General features: G+C 37.8%; 1 protein-coding gene across 2 annotated transcripts in view; it reads left to right on the top strand.

Moving 5' to 3' along the window:
- The first annotated feature begins 5,115 nt into the window (after positions 1–5,115).
- The window catches only part of LOC107823023 (anaphase-promoting complex subunit 1-like), a 50,742-nt gene continuing 34,033 nt past the window's right edge, over positions 5,116–21,824 (top strand). For both annotated transcript variants that reach the window (XM_075252159.1, XM_075252160.1), the window contains exons 1-10: positions 5,116–5,539; positions 5,741–5,804; positions 7,185–7,269; positions 8,187–8,464; positions 9,706–9,811; positions 9,908–10,065; positions 10,305–10,492; positions 10,572–10,641; positions 19,192–19,323; positions 21,235–21,722. In XM_075252159.1, coding sequence (XP_075108260.1) covers positions 5,316–5,539; positions 5,741–5,804; positions 7,185–7,269; positions 8,187–8,464; positions 9,706–9,811; positions 9,908–10,065; positions 10,305–10,492; positions 10,572–10,641; positions 19,192–19,323; positions 21,235–21,722 — 1,793 coding nt within the window. In that variant the 5' untranslated portion in view covers positions 5,116–5,315. The remainder of the gene's footprint in view (positions 5,540–5,740; positions 5,805–7,184; positions 7,270–8,186; positions 8,465–9,705; positions 9,812–9,907; positions 10,066–10,304; positions 10,493–10,571; positions 10,642–19,191; positions 19,324–21,234; positions 21,723–21,824) is intronic.

Genomic DNA, 21,824 nt, shown 5'->3' with positions numbered 1-21,824 from the left:
ACTCGGTGACATCCCGATTTTTGGGAGGGATTCGTATTGCATTGTGGTTATATTTCGGTTTTTAAATGGTTTCTTAAATTATTAACTGCTTCTGTTTTATTTTCAAAGTTTTTACTTGGTGACCTGGTTGAATAGTTGGCTTGCCTAGTTCCACGATAGGCGCCATCACGACGGTTGATTTTGGGGTCGTGACATTATGTCTCTACGGGAAAGAGGTGGAACTAAAATAATATTATTGTCGACAACGTTTTTGCTTATAATGTTGCTGTTAAAATAATGCAATAAGATGAGGATATTGAACCAAGATTTGTTGATGAATGTAAACAGAGAAATGATTGGCCAAAATGGAAAGACATTATCTAGGCAGAATTAACTTCGCTTAAAAAACGTGAAGTATCCGGACGTAAAGCTTGAACACCTGAAGGAATAAAGCCAGTGTGATACAAATGGATTTTTGTGTGCAAAACGAAATGATAAAAATGAAGTCGTTATATATAAAGCATGATTTGTGGCACAAGAATTTTTGCAAAGGACTGACATTGATTATATGGAGACATATTCTCCTGTGGTGGATGCAATCATCTTTATGTATCTTATAAATCTGGCAGTCCATGAAAAACTTGATGTGCGTCTGATGGATGTTGTCACATCCTATTTGTATGGCACATTAGACAACGAAATTTATATGAAAATCCCTGAAGGGTTTAAATTGCCTGAATCTTATAAAAGTTTTCGGAAAACTTGTTCAATAAAGCTTCAAAAAGCCTTATACGGATTGAAACAATCAGGGCGAATATGGCATAATCGCGTGAGTAAGTATTTGCTAAAGAAGGGTATAAGAATGATCCAATTTGTCCTTGTGTATTTATAAAAAGGTCCGGATCTGAATTTGTTATAATCACTGTATTTGTTGATGATCTAAATATCATTGGAACTCACGCGGAACTTCCAAAAGCAATAGACAGAAGAAAGAGTTTGAAATGAAAGATCTTGGAAATACAAAAATTTGTCTTGGTCTACAAATTGAGCATGTGAAAGATGGATTTTTTGTCCATCAATCAACTCAAAAGATCGTAAAGCGTTTTTATATGGATAAAGCACATCTATTTAGTACCCCGATAGTTGTGAGATCACTCGATATAAATAAAGATCCATTCCGACCTCATAAAATGATGGAGAGCTTCTTGGTTATGAAACTCCATATCTTAGTGCAATTGGAGCACTAATGTATCTTGCAAATAATACTCGACCAGATATAACTTTTGCAGTAAGTTTATTAGTAAGATTTAGTTCCTTTCCAACAACAAGACACTGGAATGGTGTTAATCATATTTTTAGATACCTCCAAGAGACTATTGATATGGGATTCTTATGAATCCGATTCACAAATGATTGATTACGCAGATGTAAGTTATTTGTCCGACCCACATAAACCCGATCTCAAACATGCTATCTATTTACTTGTGGAGGTATAATTATTTCATGGTATTCAACAAAACAAACTTTAGCTGCTACATATTCCAATCATGTAGAGGTAATAGCTATTCATGAAGCTAGTCAAGAATGTGTATGGTTGAGATCGGTGACTCAACACATTCAACAAATGTGTGGTCTTTCTTTAATGACAAAGGTTCCAATAATATTGTATGAAGATAAGATAATGCTGCTTGCATAGCTCAACAAAAAGGAGGATATATCAAAGGAGACAGAACAAAAGACATTTCACCAAAGTTCTTTTTCACGCATGATCTTAAACAAAATGGTGAGATAGATGTTCAAAAATTCCGTTCAATTGATAATCTGGCAGATTTATTCACTAAGGTGTTTCCAACATCAACATTTGAGAAGCTAAGACATAAAATTGGAATGCATCGTGTAACGACCAGATCAGTCATTTTGAGCTCTAGCACGTCGTTCGGCGGTTTGAGGTCTTGAGTAGATTCACTTAGGGTATTATGACTTGTACGTGTGGTCGGAATTAAATTTCAGGAAGGTCGAAGTTGATTTGGAAAGAAAATTCTAATTTCGGAAGCTTTAAGTTAGAAGAATTCACTGAGATTTGACTTTTGAGTAAACAACTTTGGAATCAAAATTTGAAGGTTCCAACATGTTCATATGATGATTTTGGTCTTAGGAGCGTGCCCGAATGTCAATTTAGAGGTCCGTATGTCATTTTGGCGTTAATTGGCGAAAGTTGGAAATTAGATGATTTTGGGAAGTTTGACCGGGAGTGGACCTTTTGATATCAGGGTCAGATTCCGATTCCGGAAGTGGGAGTAGGTCCGTAATATCAATTATTACTTGTGTGCAAAATTTAAGGTCAATCGAACTTGATTTGATAGGTTTCGGCGTTGAATGTAGAAGTTTGAAATTCTAAAGTTTATTAAGCTTGGATTGAGGTGCGATTCGTGGTTTTAGCGTTGTTTGATGTGATTTGAAAGCTCGACTAAGTTCGTATTGTATTTTGGACATGTTGGTGTATTTGATTAAGGTCCCGAGAGCCCCGGGTGAATTCCGGATGGTTAACAGATTGATTTTTGGACTTAAGAAATGCTGAAGCTGGGCAGCAACTGGTGTGATCGCTTTCTGCGATGTCTTGGTCACAGAAGCGAGGTCGAGCTCACAGAAGCAAAATGGGTAGGTTCAAGGCAGTGGTCGCAGGTGCGAATAAATTTCTGCACATACGGAATCGTAGAAGCGAGAAATGAAGATGCAAAAGCGGCTGGTCCGCAGATGCACGATTGGCCATCGCATAAGCACCTGCGCAGAAGCAAAATTGCTTCTGCATATGCGAGGTCTCAGCTGTGTATTGTACTCTGCAGATGCGCATTTGGCTCGCAAAATCGAGGCCGCATATGCGCAAATATGTCCGCAGAAGCGGAAACTGGTATAACATAAGGGGATCAGACTTGGTCTTTTAGTCATTTTTATTTGGGATTTTTGGAGCTCGATTCTTGGGCGATTTTGAGAAATTTCCATCATGTAACACAAGGTAAGTAATTTTCCACTTGTTGTGAGCTAAATGTAAGGTTTATATGTGGATTTAAGGAGTAAAATTTAGGGAAAATGTGGGATTTTGGTAGAAGACCTATAATTGATAATTTTAGATTTTGACCACAATTTGGAAATGGAATTAAGAATAAATTATATATTTGAGTTAGTAGTGTTATGGGTAAGGTTTATCTTCGAAAGTTTTCGGCATCCGGGCACGTGGGCCTGATGGTTAACTTTATCGACTTTTCGACTAGAGTTGAAAATTTGTTTAAATTGATTAATTATGGGTATTAGAGTATATTTTGACGGGTTTGCACCTTATTTGACTAGTTTTGGATCGACGGGCATCGGTTTGAGGTGTTAGAGAGGCTTTGGAGCCGGTTATAAAACTTCGGAGCGAAGTAAGTCTCATGTCTAACCTTGTGAGGGGGAACTACCCCTGGGTGATATTTATTATTATGTGCAACTAGTTGTGGGTGCTACGTATGCACGAGGTGACGAGAGTCCGTACGTAGCTAAAGCATCTTTATGTCCGGATAGACTTAGGATCCTATCATGTAATATTTGAATTACTTGAACTCACTCTGCGGGTTTAATTAATTGAAGTTATAACTGAAATCGATATAGAAATAAATATATGCACACTAGGCCAAGCCTTAACACTTTGAGTTTTGGGCGAGTTATTTGAGAAATGGTAAAGATTATATCCATTTTATACTCATGTGCTGTATTGTAAACACGTATCTCGTAATTCGGTAACTTCCTTCCTTTTCTTGTGGAGCGGGCCAAATACCTCGGCAGTTATAGATGCATCTATGGTTCGTGCCGCTAGACCCTCAGCAGTGTACACATTATTCTGGATCGGGCCGAACAATCTTGGCAGAATCGTGCGTTATATCGCTAGTAGATCGAATATTCACGAGCTAAACTTTTCACTTATGCCCAACATTTTATATGGTATTCCTTACTTATTTGATAATGACACTTGACATTTTTTCGAGTTGTTAAGGTAGAATATAAGATTTAGAAATTTATGCTTCGAAAAAAGAAATTGGAAGATTATGTAACTTACAGATTTACCCCATCATTGTCGTATGCCTCATATCTACTTATGTTTTATTATATTGCTTTATTGGACCTTTAGTAAGTGTCGATGTCGACCCCTCGTCACTACTTCCCCAGGGTTAGGCTAGATACTTACTGGGTATGCGTTGATTTACGTACCCATGATGTACTTTTGTACTAAATGTGCAGGATCTGACATGTTCATTGATGATCACCTTGGCGCGTAGGCGCACGTGTTGAGGAGATTTCACGTGAGCTGCATTCCAAGCTACGCATCGCAGTCCATCGAGTCTCCATTGTACTAATTATTTTATTCTGTCTTATTACATCCGGGATAAATGTTGTATTATTATTGTACTCCTTAGAAAATGCTCGTGCACTTGTGACACCGGGTTTTGGGGGTCTCTGCGGGTTGTTCATTAATGTAGTTGTGTAAATTCTATTTCATACTATTTAATTAATAAAAATAATGATTTGGGTAATTAAGTTGATCAATCACCGTTGGCTGGCCTGACGACGATATTAGGCGCAATCACGACCTTTAGTGGATTTTGGGTCGTGACACATTGTCTTCGAGATATCAAATAAAGTTTTCATCAAGGGGAGTATAATACGCACTGTACTATTTTTCCCTTAACCAAAGTTTTGTCCCAATTGAGTTTTCCTGGTAAGGTTTTTAATGAGACAGCACTCAATGCGTATTACAAGATGTGTGTACTCTTTTTCCTTCACTAGGCGTTTTCCACTGGGTTGTTCCTAGTAAGGTTTTAACGAGTCACGTTATCTTTCAAATGAACATCCAACGGAGAGTGTTATAAATAAAGTGAATGTATATGGATGCTCATTTGATCCATCCATACATTCTATATAATATACTACTTGGATAGATGTACCTATTAATTCCTATGATGTATCTAGTGAGTTTTGAATGGATCGTGTATACTATAAATATGATATTCTTTGCCCATAGAAGAATACACAAAAAACACACTTAAATAAAATAATTTCTACATTCTCCTCCTGTATATATTTTGTCTCCATTATTCTATTTTGCTCATTTCTTAATAGTTTTGTTCGAATCCAACCTTGGCTTAAAAAAAAAAAAGGGCGCCATTCAGTGCGCAGGGGTTAGGGTTTATGAGTCAGATAGCTAGTCAGTCACTCCCACTTCAAAACAAAGAAACAGCAAAAAAAGAGCGGGAGAGAGCGGGAGAGAATACACTCCCCCTCATTCCCAACGCCTTTCGGCTCCGAAGATGTCAATTGGTGCTCGTGAACTTACTGTTCTCGGTGAGTTCAAGCCCTTTGGCTTGATTGCCGAAGCTCTTGACGGGAAACCCTCCGATAATTGTGTGGAGGATTATCGTTACTTCCTGTTCAGTCCAGAAGTGACCAAACAAAGAGATGAAGCTGATGATGTCGATTTGCCGTCGCCCTCAAGTGACCGGAGCGATCATGAGCTCTTCATTAGAGGGAATAGGTATTTTGATTAAGAAATTATCCCTTAAGGACTTCTAATGTTTTGCTCTTTCAATTCATAGTTGCAAATTTGTTAGCCTTCTTTCTTTAGTTGCTGTTTAAGTTTACTAAATTGCAACTAAGAAATAAAGTTCCAAATTTTTTGTTTTGTGAAAATCAAGATGTAACTTGGCTTTATTTGTTATTTGTCACATGATTACAGGATAATATGGAGCATAGGCTCGCGAGTCTATAAGAGGTTCACATCACCCTCCACAGTAATAAAGGTAACTCTGCAATCATAAAAACTTGCGCAAATAGGGTAAAACAGTTCTTTTTGTGTATATCTAAGCTTTTCAATCCCCTTAACGTAAGTGCAGCTTCTAATATAGTGGTAAATGGGATTTTAAATTACTTTAGGTTGCAGATTCAAATCTCCTGAGTGATATTCTTGTACTTTTTTGAATCCCTTGCCAGAATGCCGGGCTCCGCTACTGACTCTACCACTAAGCATACACATGTACCTAGCTAAGAATATGATTTACAAATGATTGACTCAGCATTCATATAAAGGTTTTGCTTATTGTATTGCCTTGTTGAGTTTATGTAAGTTTTTTGTATGCTTTCGTTGCTTGATGTCTTTTTTTCCTTCTATGAAATCATGGAAATGCGATGTACTGTTAAATTTTAGAACTGAAATAGGTATACCTAGTCTCATTTATCATTCTTGTCTCTTTCATGATCGATCCATTTTCCATGATTTGTAGCTTGCAGAGTTGTCAAAGGCAAAAAGTTTAGAAAAGCGCCAGGGTCTGTTGGGCTTCAAGCGCAAATTACAAAAAAGCACGGGCAATCAAGAAATGTGCTAATGATGAAAAATTAAAAATATGTATCTACTGCAAGGAAAAAGTTACTATAAACACAAACATTTCTTAGTAGAACAAAAGAATCGGAAAAAAGCTGATAATCAGCTGAAATATACAACAACAACAACAAACCTAGTGTAACCCAGTGAATTATATGAAGTAAAAATCACATCGATCATGTAAAAGAACCATCTTATTGTTTAGTTGCCACCCTCTTAAAGACGAGTTTAGGGTGACGAGGCACATGACTTTGTGATAAAGAGCACCTAAGCAAAGCGAAACGTCCAACTTGGGTTTCACCTAGCTTCAAAAGTTAATAGTGTCTCAGGCGAGCCTAAATAACATTGGTCGCTTGGTGAATCTGCAAAACCAGCTCAAGTCGTGGCTGGCTTGATTGAAATAAAATTCGAGCCATGTGAATGAAATTGTTCTATTTCATCTGCAACTATTTATATTCTTACTTTAGATGCATTTTTACTGCTCAATAAATATGCAAATAACTGACTTGCTTAGACTATTGAGATGAACCTGTGTGGTTTGGTTTGTAACAACATTTGCAGGTCACTTATATGGCCAATATGTGGTTTCACATAAATTTACATGTCTTGTGGAATTGTCTAATTTTATTCTTGGTCTGTTAGTCCTCCCCACATCCACTTGGTGTCGTGCTTAGCTTATGGCATATCTCACATAAATGGAACTTGATTTATGATTTTCATGATCATTACTATTTTTAATCATTTGCTGTTCACTTTCATATTCTCTAGGTGGATGTTTAATCAACTTTTAATGATGTTTTAGGCATGCTGGTGCCGTATGGGCTATACTTCAGAAGCTGTTCTGTGCATACTACAGAGTGATAGTTTGACAATTTATGACACATCAGGTGATTTAACCAGTTTTCCTGCTGCATATTCTATTTTACATTGAGCTTTATTCCACATGTCTCACTGTATATAAAGAATTTCTTTCAATAATCAAGTTGATTTACTTGTCCCCAATAAAATAAAAATGAAGTTGATTTACTTGTCCCGCGGAAAACATTAGATCAACTTTACTTATTTTAGTTCCTATTGTTTATTTTTTTTATTTTTTCTTTCTAGTTAAGGAAAATCCATAGAACTTAGGATTTGAAAAAATCAATAATTTGACATTTATTGAACAACTAGAGTCGATAAGAGAATTTACTGATGTGTTTTAGTGAAGGAATTGGTTGACATTTGGAGTTCTCATCATGTTCAAATACCACGTACGCTTTTAAATGTGTACCAGTGCGAGATTTTGTGATTGGAGTTGATAAGTCTGCCTTTTCTTTTATGGGTAATAATTGTAGAGTAGTGAAGCAAACTAGTGTCGGATCCCTTGCAACCGTCTCTTTGGGATGTGTTAAAATGATTAAACATAAAGTTGTTCAGAACTGTAAGTGGAACTGGAGTTTAGTGCAGCAGAGGGGCAGATTTGGTTTTTAGTTGATATTTGAACTATTGTTGGCAAAGAAATTAGTTTTCTTCTCTAAATTGTGTCGATAAGTTTTTCTGGTTTGATTTTAATTTTGTGGTAAATTGGTAATGGGAGGCTCTGGGGCTCCGAATTAGGCTCTTTTCACAGTTAAAGAGTTGCTGAGTAAAGAGGAGACCAAGTGTATTTATTTTCATCCTTTAAAATTTTTCAATTACCTGACCCATGGCAACCTTTTTAGTATTTGAATTTTCCTCTTTTTGTCCAAGTGAGTTCTTGCTGTTTTGCCATTACAATTGGTTGTTTAGAGAAGATGTTAAAATTGCTGAGCGGTTTGCCTTGTAGGTGAAGTAACATCCGTTCCTCTTTCTCGTAGCATCACCTCCATATGGCCTCTTCCATATGGTTTACTGCTCCAACAGGCACCTGAAGGGAGCTCGCCAGCGCATATCCCATTTTTGTCTTTGAGCCCATTATTAAGTGTTCGTGATACATTTCGTTCAAAAAGGGACGTTAACCTTCAGAATTGTACTGCTGTACATGGTCTAGATTTTACTGTCAGGGGAGATGGGTCTTCAATGTCCTCACATCTGATATTAAAGGATCCATTGGAAGAACCTCAGGTATACATGATGCTTTCTCTGCCTCCCCTCTGTCTCTATTATTTTGTTTTACTGTCTATTCCTTTTCTCTTTCTGATCTTGGGCTTTGGTAATATTATATTGTTATCTAGAGAAATAAACTTAGATAGTCCCGTAAGTATCCCTATAGGAGTATTTTTATCCCTTATCTATACTGCTGAATATAAAACTTCCCTTATCGTTATAAAAGTGGTCAGCTTTAGTCTAACCCTTAACGCGGTTTGTAAAACTAACTGTAAGTTCCCAAAAGTTACGGCAACTATTAAACTAAACATGAAGAAGAAAAATTGCATTTCAGGTTGCTCCTTCTAAGACTATTTAAAGTTCTCCACACTATTTATACTACAATCTGCTTGCTCCTTCTAAGACTACCCGCACTAAAAATTGCATATCAGGTGTAGAACTTGTCTCTTCTCCTTCTTTCTTTGACACCTTAAAAGAAAAGCTTTAAACTGATAGGCTTACCCCAATGAGGACACGCTCAATACCTTCTTGTAGGATTGTTGTTCATCCAGCTGGTTCAAAATCGGCGACGGTCAAACCGGGGAAAGTTGATTATCTAAACTTGCCTTACCCTGTTCTTTATGAGAAAATTCATCGCTAAGCTCTCATTTAGTGTCACTGTATAACTTATGTCACTAATGCTTCCATTATCACTACAATATTGCCGTAAACATAAACTACATAAGTAAATAACATTTCCTTCTATTTAATCTGGCACTTACCGAGACTTTAGAAATAGAACCTTAAGCTAGTTTTTTGAAAATCATTATCAAGTTAAATGGTTGATTTCAAGGGATTTAGGGAGAAAGGGAGTCGACAGGTGCGAAGCAAACGAGAAAAGGGGCCTGATGGGATTAATTTGGGAGATGGTGGAGAGTCACGTGACATCCATGTGACTCACTAACAGAATATTTAACTGGGCTTTGATAGTTGGACAATTCTGTTATTTTTGACTCAGTTTGAGTGTTTGACTGTTGGTTTTACAGACCCTGTTAAGGTTAGATGAAAGTTATCTACTTTTATAGAGATAAGAGTTTTATTATATTCAGTGGTATAGATAAGGGATAAAAATACTCCTATAGGAATATTTAAGGACTGTTTAAGTTTATTACTCCTGTAATCCACTTGTATTTTCCATTTGTCAGCTGAAGGGATAGAATTTTCCTCCCTAGAGTTTTTGATTCGAATTTGATTGTACTTTTGGATTCTGATTATCACAGCCTACCTATATTGAGGAGAGGGGGAAATTAAACTTTATTAAAGAATTTGATGAAAGGACCATCTGGACTGGAGACTGTGTCCCCCTGATGGCGTCATACAACCAAGGTTTCTCCTTTTATTTTTAGTTAACTATTAGATTGTCCTTTCTTTGTTGGTTGACTTATAATAGAGTGCATTCATTGTCTCTGGTTTACTTTGCAGCTAAGCTTCAGCATTCTTTATGGGTTGTTGAAAAAATCAATTCTAACATTGAAATGGGAAATTCTAGATTTCCTGATGTTCCTGTTGGGGTGCTAACAAAGCATTTTTCATTCCGGAGGATATGGCAAGTAAAGGGTTCCCAAACAGCTGCTAGTAAGGTTTGATTATAGATGATTCTTTTGTTGCTTTAATGAAAAGAATGTCATGCTACTCCCTCTACCCTCGTAATTGGGAAAGGAATAGAAATTCTTTTGTTGCTTGACGGGGCATTGCTCTCAGTGAACTACATTATTAGGAATCTAACGTCCTAGTTTAAAATCATATCTCCATGAACGATTTCATATATTTGTGTCCTTATATGTGCTTGTCTGTTTAGAACCTCAAGTAATTTTCTCAGGTGTTTCTAGCAACTGATGATGATACATCACCCATTATTTGCTTTCTACTCCAAGAGCAAAAAAGGTTGTTGTCTCTGCGGCTTCAGACTGTCGAAATAAATACTGAAACTATCTATGATATTAAGCCTGACATGAGTTGGAGCATACCAGCAGTTGCTGCAGCACCAGTTGTTGTTACTCGACCCGGGTAGGTTTTACTATATATTTTGGTTTTCTCCAGCTATATTACAACTTTTTGGTCTTGACTGCCAATTTTTGATCTTCAGAGTTAAAGTGGGTGGACTTCCATTTGTGGATATTGTTGTGTTGACGTCAGAAAACACTCTTCTTCTGTATGTAAGTGCAATGCTAATTCTCTTACATAACTTCCCCTCTTAGTAGAAAACAATTTCTATGCCATGAATTGCATTTTTCTATGCCATGAATTGCATTCCTCTCATCTTCTTTTTAAAGCGGAGGACTTCCATTTGATGTATTCTAGAATATTTGCATCTGGAATATGTCGACTCTCTATGTGTTTACTTCGCTTCTGGCTGAAGATATTGGTGACTCTGTGAGAAAGCACGGGAGAAAATATGTTATTGATATTGGATGGATGAATAGAAAATATGTTATTGATATTGGATGGATGAATACAATACAAGAGGTCCTTATTTATAGCTAGCTGTACACTACAAGGACATATTACTCCCATTCCAATGTGGGACAAGACTATATTATGTACATAGCTCTAAACTAACACTCCCCCTCAAGCCGGTGCATACAAATCATATATACCGAGCTTGTTACATATATAACCAATACGAGGACCAGTGAGGGACTTAGTGAAAATATCTGCAAGTTGATCATTCGATCTCACAACTTTGTAGCAATCTCTCCTGAAAGTATCTTTTCTCTGACGAAGTGACAATCAATCTCAATGTGTTTAGTTCTCTCATGGAACACCGGATTTGATGCAATATGAAGGGCAGCTTGATTATCGCACACAGGTTCCATCCAACTGATTTCACCAAATTTCAACTCCTTGAGCAATTGTTTGGTCCAGACTAGCTCACATGTTGCCATAGCAATTGCTCGATATTCTGCTTCTGTACTAGACCGATCAATTACATTCTGTTTCTTGCTCTTCCAAGACACCAAATTGCCTCCTACTAAAACACAATATCCAGACGTAGAACGTCTATCAGAAGGTGATCCTGCCCAATCAACATCTGAGTATCCAACGATCTGCTCACGACCTCGATCCTCAAACAATAACCCTTTGCTTGGAGCCGATTTTATATACCGAATAATGCAGACAACTGCATCCCAATGACTATCACAGAGAGAATTCATAAATTGACTCACAACACTCACAAGATAAGAAATGTCGGGTCTAGTCACTGTGAGATAATTTAATTTACTAACCAGCTGCCTATAGCTTGCAGGATCACTAAGCGGCTCCCTCTGTCCTGGCAGAAGTTTAGAATTCAGATCCATCGGAGTGTCAATAGGTCTGCAACCTATCATCCTGTCTCCTCAAGAATGTCTAAAGCATATTTTCTTTGAGAAATAAGAATACCTGAGCTAGACTGAGCAACCTCAATACCTAGAAAGTACTTCAATCTGCCTAGATCCTTAGTTTGGAAGTGCTGGAAGAGATGCTGCTTTAGATTGGTAATACCATCCTGATCATTGCCAGTAATAACAATATCATCAACATAGACTACCAGATAAATACAGAGACTTGAAGTAAAGTGCCGATAAAACACAGAGTGATCAGCTTCACTATGAGTCATGCCAAACTCCTGGATAACCGTGCTGAACTTACCAAACCAGGCTCGAGGAGACTGCTTTAGACCATAAAGTGACCGACGCAAGCGACATACAAAGCCATGAGACTCCCCTTGAGCAACAAAATCAGTTGGTTGCTCCATATAAACTTCATCCTCAAGATCACCGTGAAGAAAGGCATTCTTAATGTCCAACTGATAGAGAGGCCAATGACGAACCGCAACCATGGATAGAAAAAGGCGGGCTGATGTAACTTTAGCCATGAGAGAGAAGGTATCACTGTAATCGAGCCCAAATATCTGAGTATATCCTTTGGCAACAAGACAGGCCTTAAGTCGATCAATCTGGCCATCGGGACCAACTTTGACTGCATAAACCCAACGACTCCCAACAGTAGATTTACCTGAAGGAAAAGGAACAAGCTCCCAAGTACCACTTGTATGTAAAGCAGACATCTCGTCACTCATAGCCTCTCGCCATCTTGGATGAGACAACGCTTCACCTTTAGACTTAAGGATGGAAATCGAGGACAAAGAAGATATAAAAGCATAATGGGGAGATGACATACGATGATAACTCAAACCGACATAATGAGGATTAGGGTTAAGTGTGGTCCGTATACCTTTCCGAAGTGCAATCGGTGTACTAGGAGCAGGGTCCGCAGTAGGAGCAGGGTTAGGTGCAGGACGAGAACCAGTTGGGCCTGATGTAGGGCGCAGACGACGATGATAAGTCAAGAGTGGTGTTTCTGTGGCTGGGGAACTAGGAGGAACAACACTAGACTCCTCAACGGTTGGTATGGGTGAAACCTCTATGGTCGAAGGTGGAGGAGGAGCTATAGTAAACTCCTCAAAGATCGGTATAGGTAAGACCTCAGATATATCATGGTGGTCAGCAGAAGTAAAGAAAGGTTTAGACTAAAAAAATGTGACGTCAGCTGACATAAGATACCTACGAAGATCAGGTGAATAACAACGATATCCCTTCTGAACACGAGAATAACCAAGGAAGACACACTTGAGAGCACGAGGAGCTAACTTATCTTTCCTCGGGGCTAAGTTATGAACAAAACACGTGCTCCCAAAAACACGAGGTGGAAGAGAGTATAAGGTTGACCGGGGAAACAATATTGAATGCGGAATCTGATCCTTGATGGGAGATGAAGGCATCCGATTAATCAAATAACAAACTGTGAGAACTGCATCGCCCCAAAACCGCAAGGGAGCACGAGATTCAATTAGAAGTGTGCGGGCAGTCTCAATAAGGTGCCTATTCTTTCTCTCTGCAACCCCATTTTGCTGAGGGGTATAAGGACAAGATGTCTGATGAATAATTCCTTGAGAAGTCATAAACTGCTAAAACTGAGAAGATAAATATTCTAAGGCATTATCACTACGAAAAATGCGAACAGAAACACCAAATTGGTTTTTGATTTCAGCACAAAAACTCTGGAATATAAAGAATAACTCAGAATGATCTTTCATTAAGAAAAGCCAAGTACATCTTGAGTAATCATCAATAAAACTAACAAAATAACGAAATTCCAAGGAAATGCGAACAGAAACACCAAATTGGTTTTTGATTTCAGCACAAAAACTCGGGAATATAAAGAATAACTCAGAATGATCTTTCATTAAGAAAAGCCAAGTACATCTTGAGTAATCATCAATAAAACTAACAAAATAACGAAATTCCAAGGTTGAACTGACTCTACTATGACCCCATATATCAGAATGAACTAAGGAGAAAATAGACTTTGCATGACTCTCAACAATACGTGGAAAGGAGGCTCAGGCATGTTTCCCAAACTGACACGACTCACAATCTAATGTAGACAAACTAGATAAACTAGGCACCATATTCTGAAGTTTGGATAAACTCGGATGTCCTAAACGTCTGTGGATTAGGTCTGGAGGATCTGTAACTAGACATGTTGTGGAAGGACTGAGCAAGTTAAGGTAGAAAGGCCTTCTGATTCACGTCAATGGAGGGCACGAGTCAAACGACTAACAGATGCAAGACTAAAAAGACAATCAGGGACATAAAGAACTGAATCTAGGGTGATAGAAGACAAATGGTTAGCTTGTCCAACTCCTTTTGCCTTAGTTTGATATCCATTGGCTAAAGTAACAATGAGAATAGACTGTGAATATATAATATTCGACCAAAGTGATTTATTACCAGAGATGTGATTAGAAGCGCCTGAGTCCATGACCCATGGTCCAAGAGTACTAGATTGGGAAACACAAGCAAAAAAATTACCAGCAACAGAAGTATCAGTCTGGGCAACCGAGGCTACTTGTGGAGATGTGTGTTTACTTGCTCGATACTGAAGGAGCTCATTATATTCTTCTTTAGATAAAGAAAATCCCTGGTTACCTGTAGTCTCGGTCTGAGCAATGTAAGCATTTTTGGGTAGACGACCATGTAAGGAATAACACATTTCACGATTGTGTCCAAGTTTGTGACAATAAGAACACTTGGGTCTAGATCTTCCAAAACGACCTCCTCCTCGTCTATTCTCCATAGTTTGAGACGCCCGAACATCCACTGTCTGTGATGCGAGAATAGAGGAATCAAGTATTTGTGATGAGATCACCGGGTGACTTGGTGCTGCAGCAAGGCAGAGTAATCGAGAGAATAATTCATCAACTGTGGGGACAGTCGGACAAGCCAAAATCTGGTCGCGTACTGAATCAAGATCATTAGGAAGTCCAACGAGGGTAAGAACTAGAAACATCTTCTGTCGCTGCTCTTGTTTTTCCACACTAGCAGAAACTTGCATCTTCTCAAATTCCTCCATGACTGCCTGTACTTGACCCAAGTAAGTAGACATATCTAGTTCCTACTTCTTTAAGTTTGTCATCCGCGATATCACATCATAGAAGCGAGGTATGTTATTAATGTATGAGGTACGGGCCTTTGCCCAAACCAAATAACATGTCTGGAATGGACGAAACAAGCACATCAACTTGGAATCAATAGATCGCCACATGATGCTACATAACTGAACATCGATCTTTGCCCAACGTGCTATCGCCTTTTCATCTCATTCGCTAGACTGTTTGATTAGATGATCTTGAACACCTTGACCTTTACACCACAACTCGACAGATGAAGCCCCAGCTAAGTAGTTTGAACATCAAATCCCAAAGACATCAAATCTTAAAGACATCGTTGCAAATTATTACTTCCTTTGTTCCAGTTTATGTGAACCTATTTCCTTTTTGATCCGTTCCAAAAAGAATGATCCCTTTCTAAATTTAGAAATAATTTAGCTTAAACTTCTAATTCTACCCTCAGTGAGAAGCTTTTATAACCACACAAATACTCTGGACCCCTTTTTGACTTGTTTAGGACCACAAATTCTAGAAGTCTTTATTTTTTCTTAAACTCCGTGCCCAATCAAACAGGTTCTTAAACTCCGTGCCCAATCAAACAGGTTCACATAAATTGGAACGGAGGGAATACCAAATAAGAGAAAGAATCAACTGTAATCCACTGAAACAGAGTAAGAAAACGCTGAAACAGAATAATGAATTACTGTAGCTGCCGGAATCTACTGTAGCTGACGGAAAAAAGCCAAAGTGGTCGGAATGAAACAAAAACAGTAGGGGTAGGATCGGAATTACGAGACAGTAGGCGCCGGCGCGTACGCCCACTTCCGGCCACTTACGAGACTTTTTCAAAAAATGGCCGGAAGTGGGCGTATGCGTCGGCGCGTGAGCTTCTGGTGGCGCGTGAGGAGGCTTCTGTCGGAGATTTTTATTGGGGTTTGGTTGCCGGACAATGACTACTCTTGTGGTAGTGTTGGATTTGCACAACACTGACGGAGATAAAGCAGACGCAAACATCCTTGAAAAAGTCGTCGGAAAAAGACTTTCGGTGACTGATTTCTTTTCCCGGAGTCGCTGTAATTTATGCACAGCGATAAATCTCTCACAATTGCTCTGATACCATGTGAGAAAGTATGGGAGAAAATATGTTATTGATATTGGATAGATGAATACAATACAATAGGTCCTTATTTATAGCTATACACTACAAGGACATATTACTCCCATTCCAATGTGGGACAAGACTATATCATGTACATAGCCCTAAACTAACATACTCTATTTTGCAAAAGTTATTTCTTTGTGTGCTAAATGCTAATGTGCCGTTGTCTTTTCCACAAAAGTTCTTTGTCTTAAAGGTACAACTTTTGTGATATTTGGTATGTTTGCAGCAAATACTGTTTTTCTCTCTTAATTCTTTTATTTTCCTTTTAAATTTTTGCATGATTGTCATTATGATTTGTGTAGCTTTTTGATTTCTTTCTTTAAGAAATTTATCTAACTTAATAATGTTCATCACTTGGAATGAAGAATTAAGATTAGATGGTACAAAGGTTTCCTAGAGAAAGCTAGAAGTAAGTGTGGATAATTTGCATTGTCAAATATATTACAAGAGGTTATCCATACAAATACAAAACTTGATTTTGGATGAAAAGATATTTTCTGTTTTGTTCATTGAGCAAGGGATTAGTATAAAGGAGTGGTTATAAGCGTGAGAACAATGAAAAAATAGAGGAAGTTTTCTGTAACCGCGGGCTTACACTAAGGATCTGCCTTCAACACTTTTTCTTTTCTCCAGAATTATAGATGAGCTAACCAATAATAGACGTATGCTATTTGCAAATGTTATTGTGTTAATTGGCGAAACTCATAAAGAGTCAACCAAAAGTTAGAAATTAGAATTATGGGAAAATACTCATGTAAGAGTTTTAGAATAAGTAGAAGTAAGTAAGAAAGTACATATGCGCGACAAATTTAGTCAGTATAAGAATAATGAAGATGAAGCTGTATTAGTCGGGATCGTAGTAGCTAAACGTAGACAATTCATATATCTAGGCTCAGAGTTTTTGATGAATGACACGATAGATTAGACGAACTCGTGAAGTCTATATATTGACTTTCAGATATTCAAAAGGCTATCTTTTAGGAAAACGACGTGATAGATGAAAGAAATCACATAATAAAAATAAGATGGCTGGATTCCAAGTCCAAGTCTTGAGTGATAATACTGGAGAATCCTTCTTGGCAAGGGAAACAACCTTCGCCAAGGTTCCGAAGGAAAGATAGATCTGAACTAACACAATAACTATAATCATCCATAGTGCAAGAAGAATGGTATGCGATTTGAAGAAGCTTAACACTGTAGGGACCCTTTTCTTTTTGTAGGGTGGTTGGAGGGGGGGGGGGTCTGACTTTGTCTTGGTTAAGTACTAGTTTAGTGCTGGACTATTTATTATCAATGAAATTCTTATTTACATTTAAAAACAAAATTGATGGGCCGAGTTATCCTGTACATATACCATCGGAGGATGCAAGTACCCAGTGGATTAGTTGAGGTACAGACATGGTGGTTCGAACACCACTGTTATAAAATGGGATGATATCGATTTAAAATTATATGGAGGTAAGTTTCAAAAACATATAATCTCTCAAAATTGATGCAGCTGCAGCTAGAAACAGAACACAATTGAAGCAAAAGATCCGTATTGACGATCCCAACGGGCTGATATTAAGGCTTCGTTATTGTTACACTTACATTAGGTCCGTTCTTTGTCAAAAGTCGTGTTATAACTCTTATATCTGTGTATCAATATGTATGAGATTCTAAGTTGCTCGGACACGGGTGTGGGTATCCGACACATGTGCGGATCTAGAAGTTGGATCTTTCGAGATGTAAATACTAAAATTCGGGGATACAACTCCTAGTACAGATACGTGTTGGGGGGACCCGACTAAGATAATTAAAAAAATAAAAAAATAAAAAATCTCTAAATTATAAGAAATTTTGTAGAATACTTACATATAGCTTGTAAAGTGTGGATTTCTTTTTTATTCTCAAGTTGTAGATAAGTAGAGGATTGATTTCCTAGATAAGGTATGCTATTTTCTATAAATTTACCCTAATGTTGGTTCTGATTTCGGGAATCAAAGTATCTCTCCTCGAAGTTTTCCATTTGTCGTGGTCAAAGTACCAAAAATTGTTTGACCACATCCTGTACGGATCCCATACCCACACTCATACTAGTGTCGTGTCGACACGGGTGCGATATCTAAACTGCCGTGTCAGAGCAACTTAGATGAGATTTAGAGAATTTCTAGATTTAGAGAACCCCTAATTTGTGTTAACATGCAAATATTTGGTATTGGAATGAAATAGACCTGAATAAAGTGACATGGATATAGATGATTATTCATATAGCTGGTGCCAAGCTAAATTACTGAGGCTTAGATAATTGATTGATTGATATTTGAGTCCTTTATTGGAACTCATCCATTAGATTTTTCTTTTGAAGAGCTTAGAGTAAATGCATTCTCTTTTGAAGTTTGCTTGGGTAAGGTCAGGTCATTGTGGAGCAGGTTTAAAGTGGGAGGAGAGCAAGTCTTCTTTTTTATTCTCCTCCTTTCTTTTTTCCCGTTTCTGTCCCCTTTCTATTCCTGCCAAAATTTACAATCTGGGACATGTAAACCTGGTAGTTGTTTAGTTATCTTGATATTTTCAAGCTTGACATAGATGGTGTCATGGTTTATTTTCCAGTGAAACACATTTTGGCTTCTTGAGGAAATTTCACTTTTGCCTTGGCACATTGTTTAGATGGGTGTAGGACATGAGAATGATATTGCAAGATTTTCAATATCGTACAGATCCTATGTGAACATGTCCTTTTGAGGTTCTGATGTACTTTTATGTCTAAAGAACTCAGGGGTCGTTTGGTTGGTGGGATAAGGGATAACAAACCCAGGTATTTTATCCCGCGTTTGGTTATGGGTATTTTTTGTACTAAAATGGTGGGATTATATGGGTTAGCTAATCCCATGGGATATCCTTATCTATCCCATCCTGGTAACCAAATGACCCCCCAGTGTAGGAAAAAAACCTATGATCGTCCACATTGTGATAAAAAGTATTTAGAAATTTTTAATTCACTTTTGTAAACCACTTAATTCATCACGAAATTATTTGTGGAAGGATGTCATCACCTTCGAACGTCACTTTCGCTTAGTATCTGATGTTTTGATTTCTTCATGAAATATGATGTTTTATCTTTTAAAATTGCAGTCCGGGAAGCAATGTCTTTGTAGATTCAAGTTGTCTTCCCTTGGCAAAGATCAGATTTTGCATGATCCTAAAATTGTTGGGTTAGCCGATGCTGTTGAGGAGCGTATCAATGTAATTGTGAACAGTGGACGGGTATGGTTGCTGACTGTATTTGGCTTTTGTTACTTGAGGCTGAAGTAGTTTGTAAGTTCCTCATTGTCACTTTTGCATCCCATATTGTGACTGTTACTAATGATGGGACTGACATCAGATAACGAGATTGTGAGTCTATATCTGTTTTTACCTTCATTGAGCTTTAGATGGCTAGGATGAGTCGCACTAAGTTTCTATACCACATAAAATTTTAATGAAATTGTTTGTGCAATAGGTAAGTACTGAGGACCTTCATTCTATAGAAACAGAGGAGTTAAATGGTATATTTTCCTCTCTGATGCCTAAAATCATTGTTCAAGTAGCTTTTGAAATGTGTAATTTGAAGAAGATGGTCTTTCGTCGCTTCTGCAATCATCTAGGTGACAATTGATACATGTATTTTTATTTGCTACAAACTGTCATGTTGAAGTAGCACTATTAGGGATTACACTGTTTGAATGGAGTAGGAGAAAATTAAGAGATGCAGTTCTCAAGTTATCCTACCTTTATTTCTTTTGTTTCTTTTCTGCAATCATAGGCTTTAAAATGCTAGAAAAAATGCTATGCCTGGGCTTAAGTCTAGATTCCTAGAAGGAGATCATGCTTTCTGCTTATGTAGCTATTTGAAGCTGGAAATACATTCGTGCTCCCACTTGTTTGCATTATGTCATCCATCTTATTTTTCCCTTTGAAATGATTTTTGGCAATCTAGAATATCTATTTCGCTCTAAAGGAGCATCCATATTAAAATTGTGATAGTGCATTTTTCCACTGCAAATTTAGGGAAAATTCAGTTTTAAGGCATAGGATAGCCAGAAGACGTTACAACCTCACCAACCACTTCGGCCTAATCATCCCACTTCTTGTTCAAATAGACAAATACTAATAATTAAGGTGAAGCTGATTCAGGAACGATAAATCTCTTTATGACTAACAGGTCCATTAAATCGAAAAACTAATAAAGAAGATGCCTCTCTATAAAGCATTGATTTGAAGAGGGAAGAAGTCCCACAGAGAGACGATATGTGGGCGTTCCCAAATTGGGAACTATTCAGGTAAAGCCAATATAATTCACGCCTGTTAGCGTTTCAACCTACCTTCTCCTTTCAGGGCCTGTGGTGGCACCAAGTTGTCCATATTGTAAAAGTTTCTTCTTTTGTCCGGCATTTGTGAATACCTTCAACTCACTGTTATAGGTTCTACTTGTGCTGCAAAGTATCGTTTTGATTTTAGCTATATCGTTGATACTTCCTGTTTCCCAAGTCTCATGTAGTTTTACTAACTCGATAATTATGACATTTTATTGGCTGAATAAGTTAGATACTTGGCAAATAGATTTAGATTATTATTAGTTTCTCTCTTTCTCCACATTGTGGTTGGGGCTTATATAGTTTGGAAATTTTCAAATTTACTAACATTTTCTGCTGAAAAACTTATTCTTATGAGAAGTTATTTGGAGAAATAGGAGACTTCCATATTCCAGCACCAATAAACACCAGTATTTCTGGAAGAGAAGATAGACTGTGAAGGGAGGGGCTGCAAACACTGCTGTTAGTGCTCCATAGCTCTTAAATCCCTCTTGGATAAAAATGTGAGAGTAAGACAACAGGACCAAGAGATTAGAACCTGTTATCACCAACTTAAAATCTCACATCAGAAGACAATGTTGAGAAAAGAGATGGATCCAAAATGGAGTAGTAATTGTGCTAGGTTTTACCCCTGGTGGATTGATGTTTCTGATGGGAAGGAGCCAAAGAGAGGGGGGGCTGCTGGATGGAGGGATCGAGACAGTCTTCTTTAAGTTATCATCCCCGATCTGTTAATTTTGATAACCATATATAGTCTGATATAGGTCAGTTGAGTTTCTAACCAGGATGGAATTATGATTCCCGCTTTATTTTGACATTTCAGATTTACCGATGTACTTGGCGACGCAATCCATCATCGTCCTTGGCAAATGATTGCATCACTGCAATGGCTGAGGGGATGAGCTCTACTTTGTATAATCACTTTCTTGTTCTTCTTTGGCGCAATGGTGATCAAGCATATCTGAGTAGGACGGATCTGACTGCTGATTCTGAGTGGGAGTCCTTTCAAAGTGTAATATCACAAATATGCAAAGAGTCTAGTCATAATTCTGAAAAGCTTTCAGATTCTGTTTCATGCTCTTCATGGGAGTTCCTTATTAACAGCAGATATCATAAGCAATACAGCAAAAGCTATCCTATATCTGGATTTTCAGAAACTTCAATTGATCAGCAGGGATCGTATTCACCTGGATCATTCGTGGATACGTCACATAATGCTGAAAGTTCGTTGTATGCAGAATTGCTGGCAGAGACCCTAGATACACTGCATACTGTATACGAAAGTTTGAAACTAAACAACCTCCGTAAACGGTAACATTCCTGTTTACATTTATTGTTTCATCAGCTCATTTGTCATTTTAAACCATCTTTTATGTTCATTCTTTCATTTGCGCTGTTAACACTAGTTCTTTA

This window comes from Nicotiana tabacum, chromosome 4 (assembly GCF_000715075.1).
Source record: "Nicotiana tabacum cultivar K326 chromosome 4, ASM71507v2, whole genome shotgun sequence".
In the NCBI taxonomy this organism is placed as follows: domain Eukaryota; kingdom Viridiplantae; phylum Streptophyta; class Magnoliopsida; order Solanales; family Solanaceae; genus Nicotiana; species Nicotiana tabacum.
The sequence above is the reverse complement of the archived record's forward strand: the minus strand, read 5'-3'. Positions and strand labels throughout refer to the sequence as shown.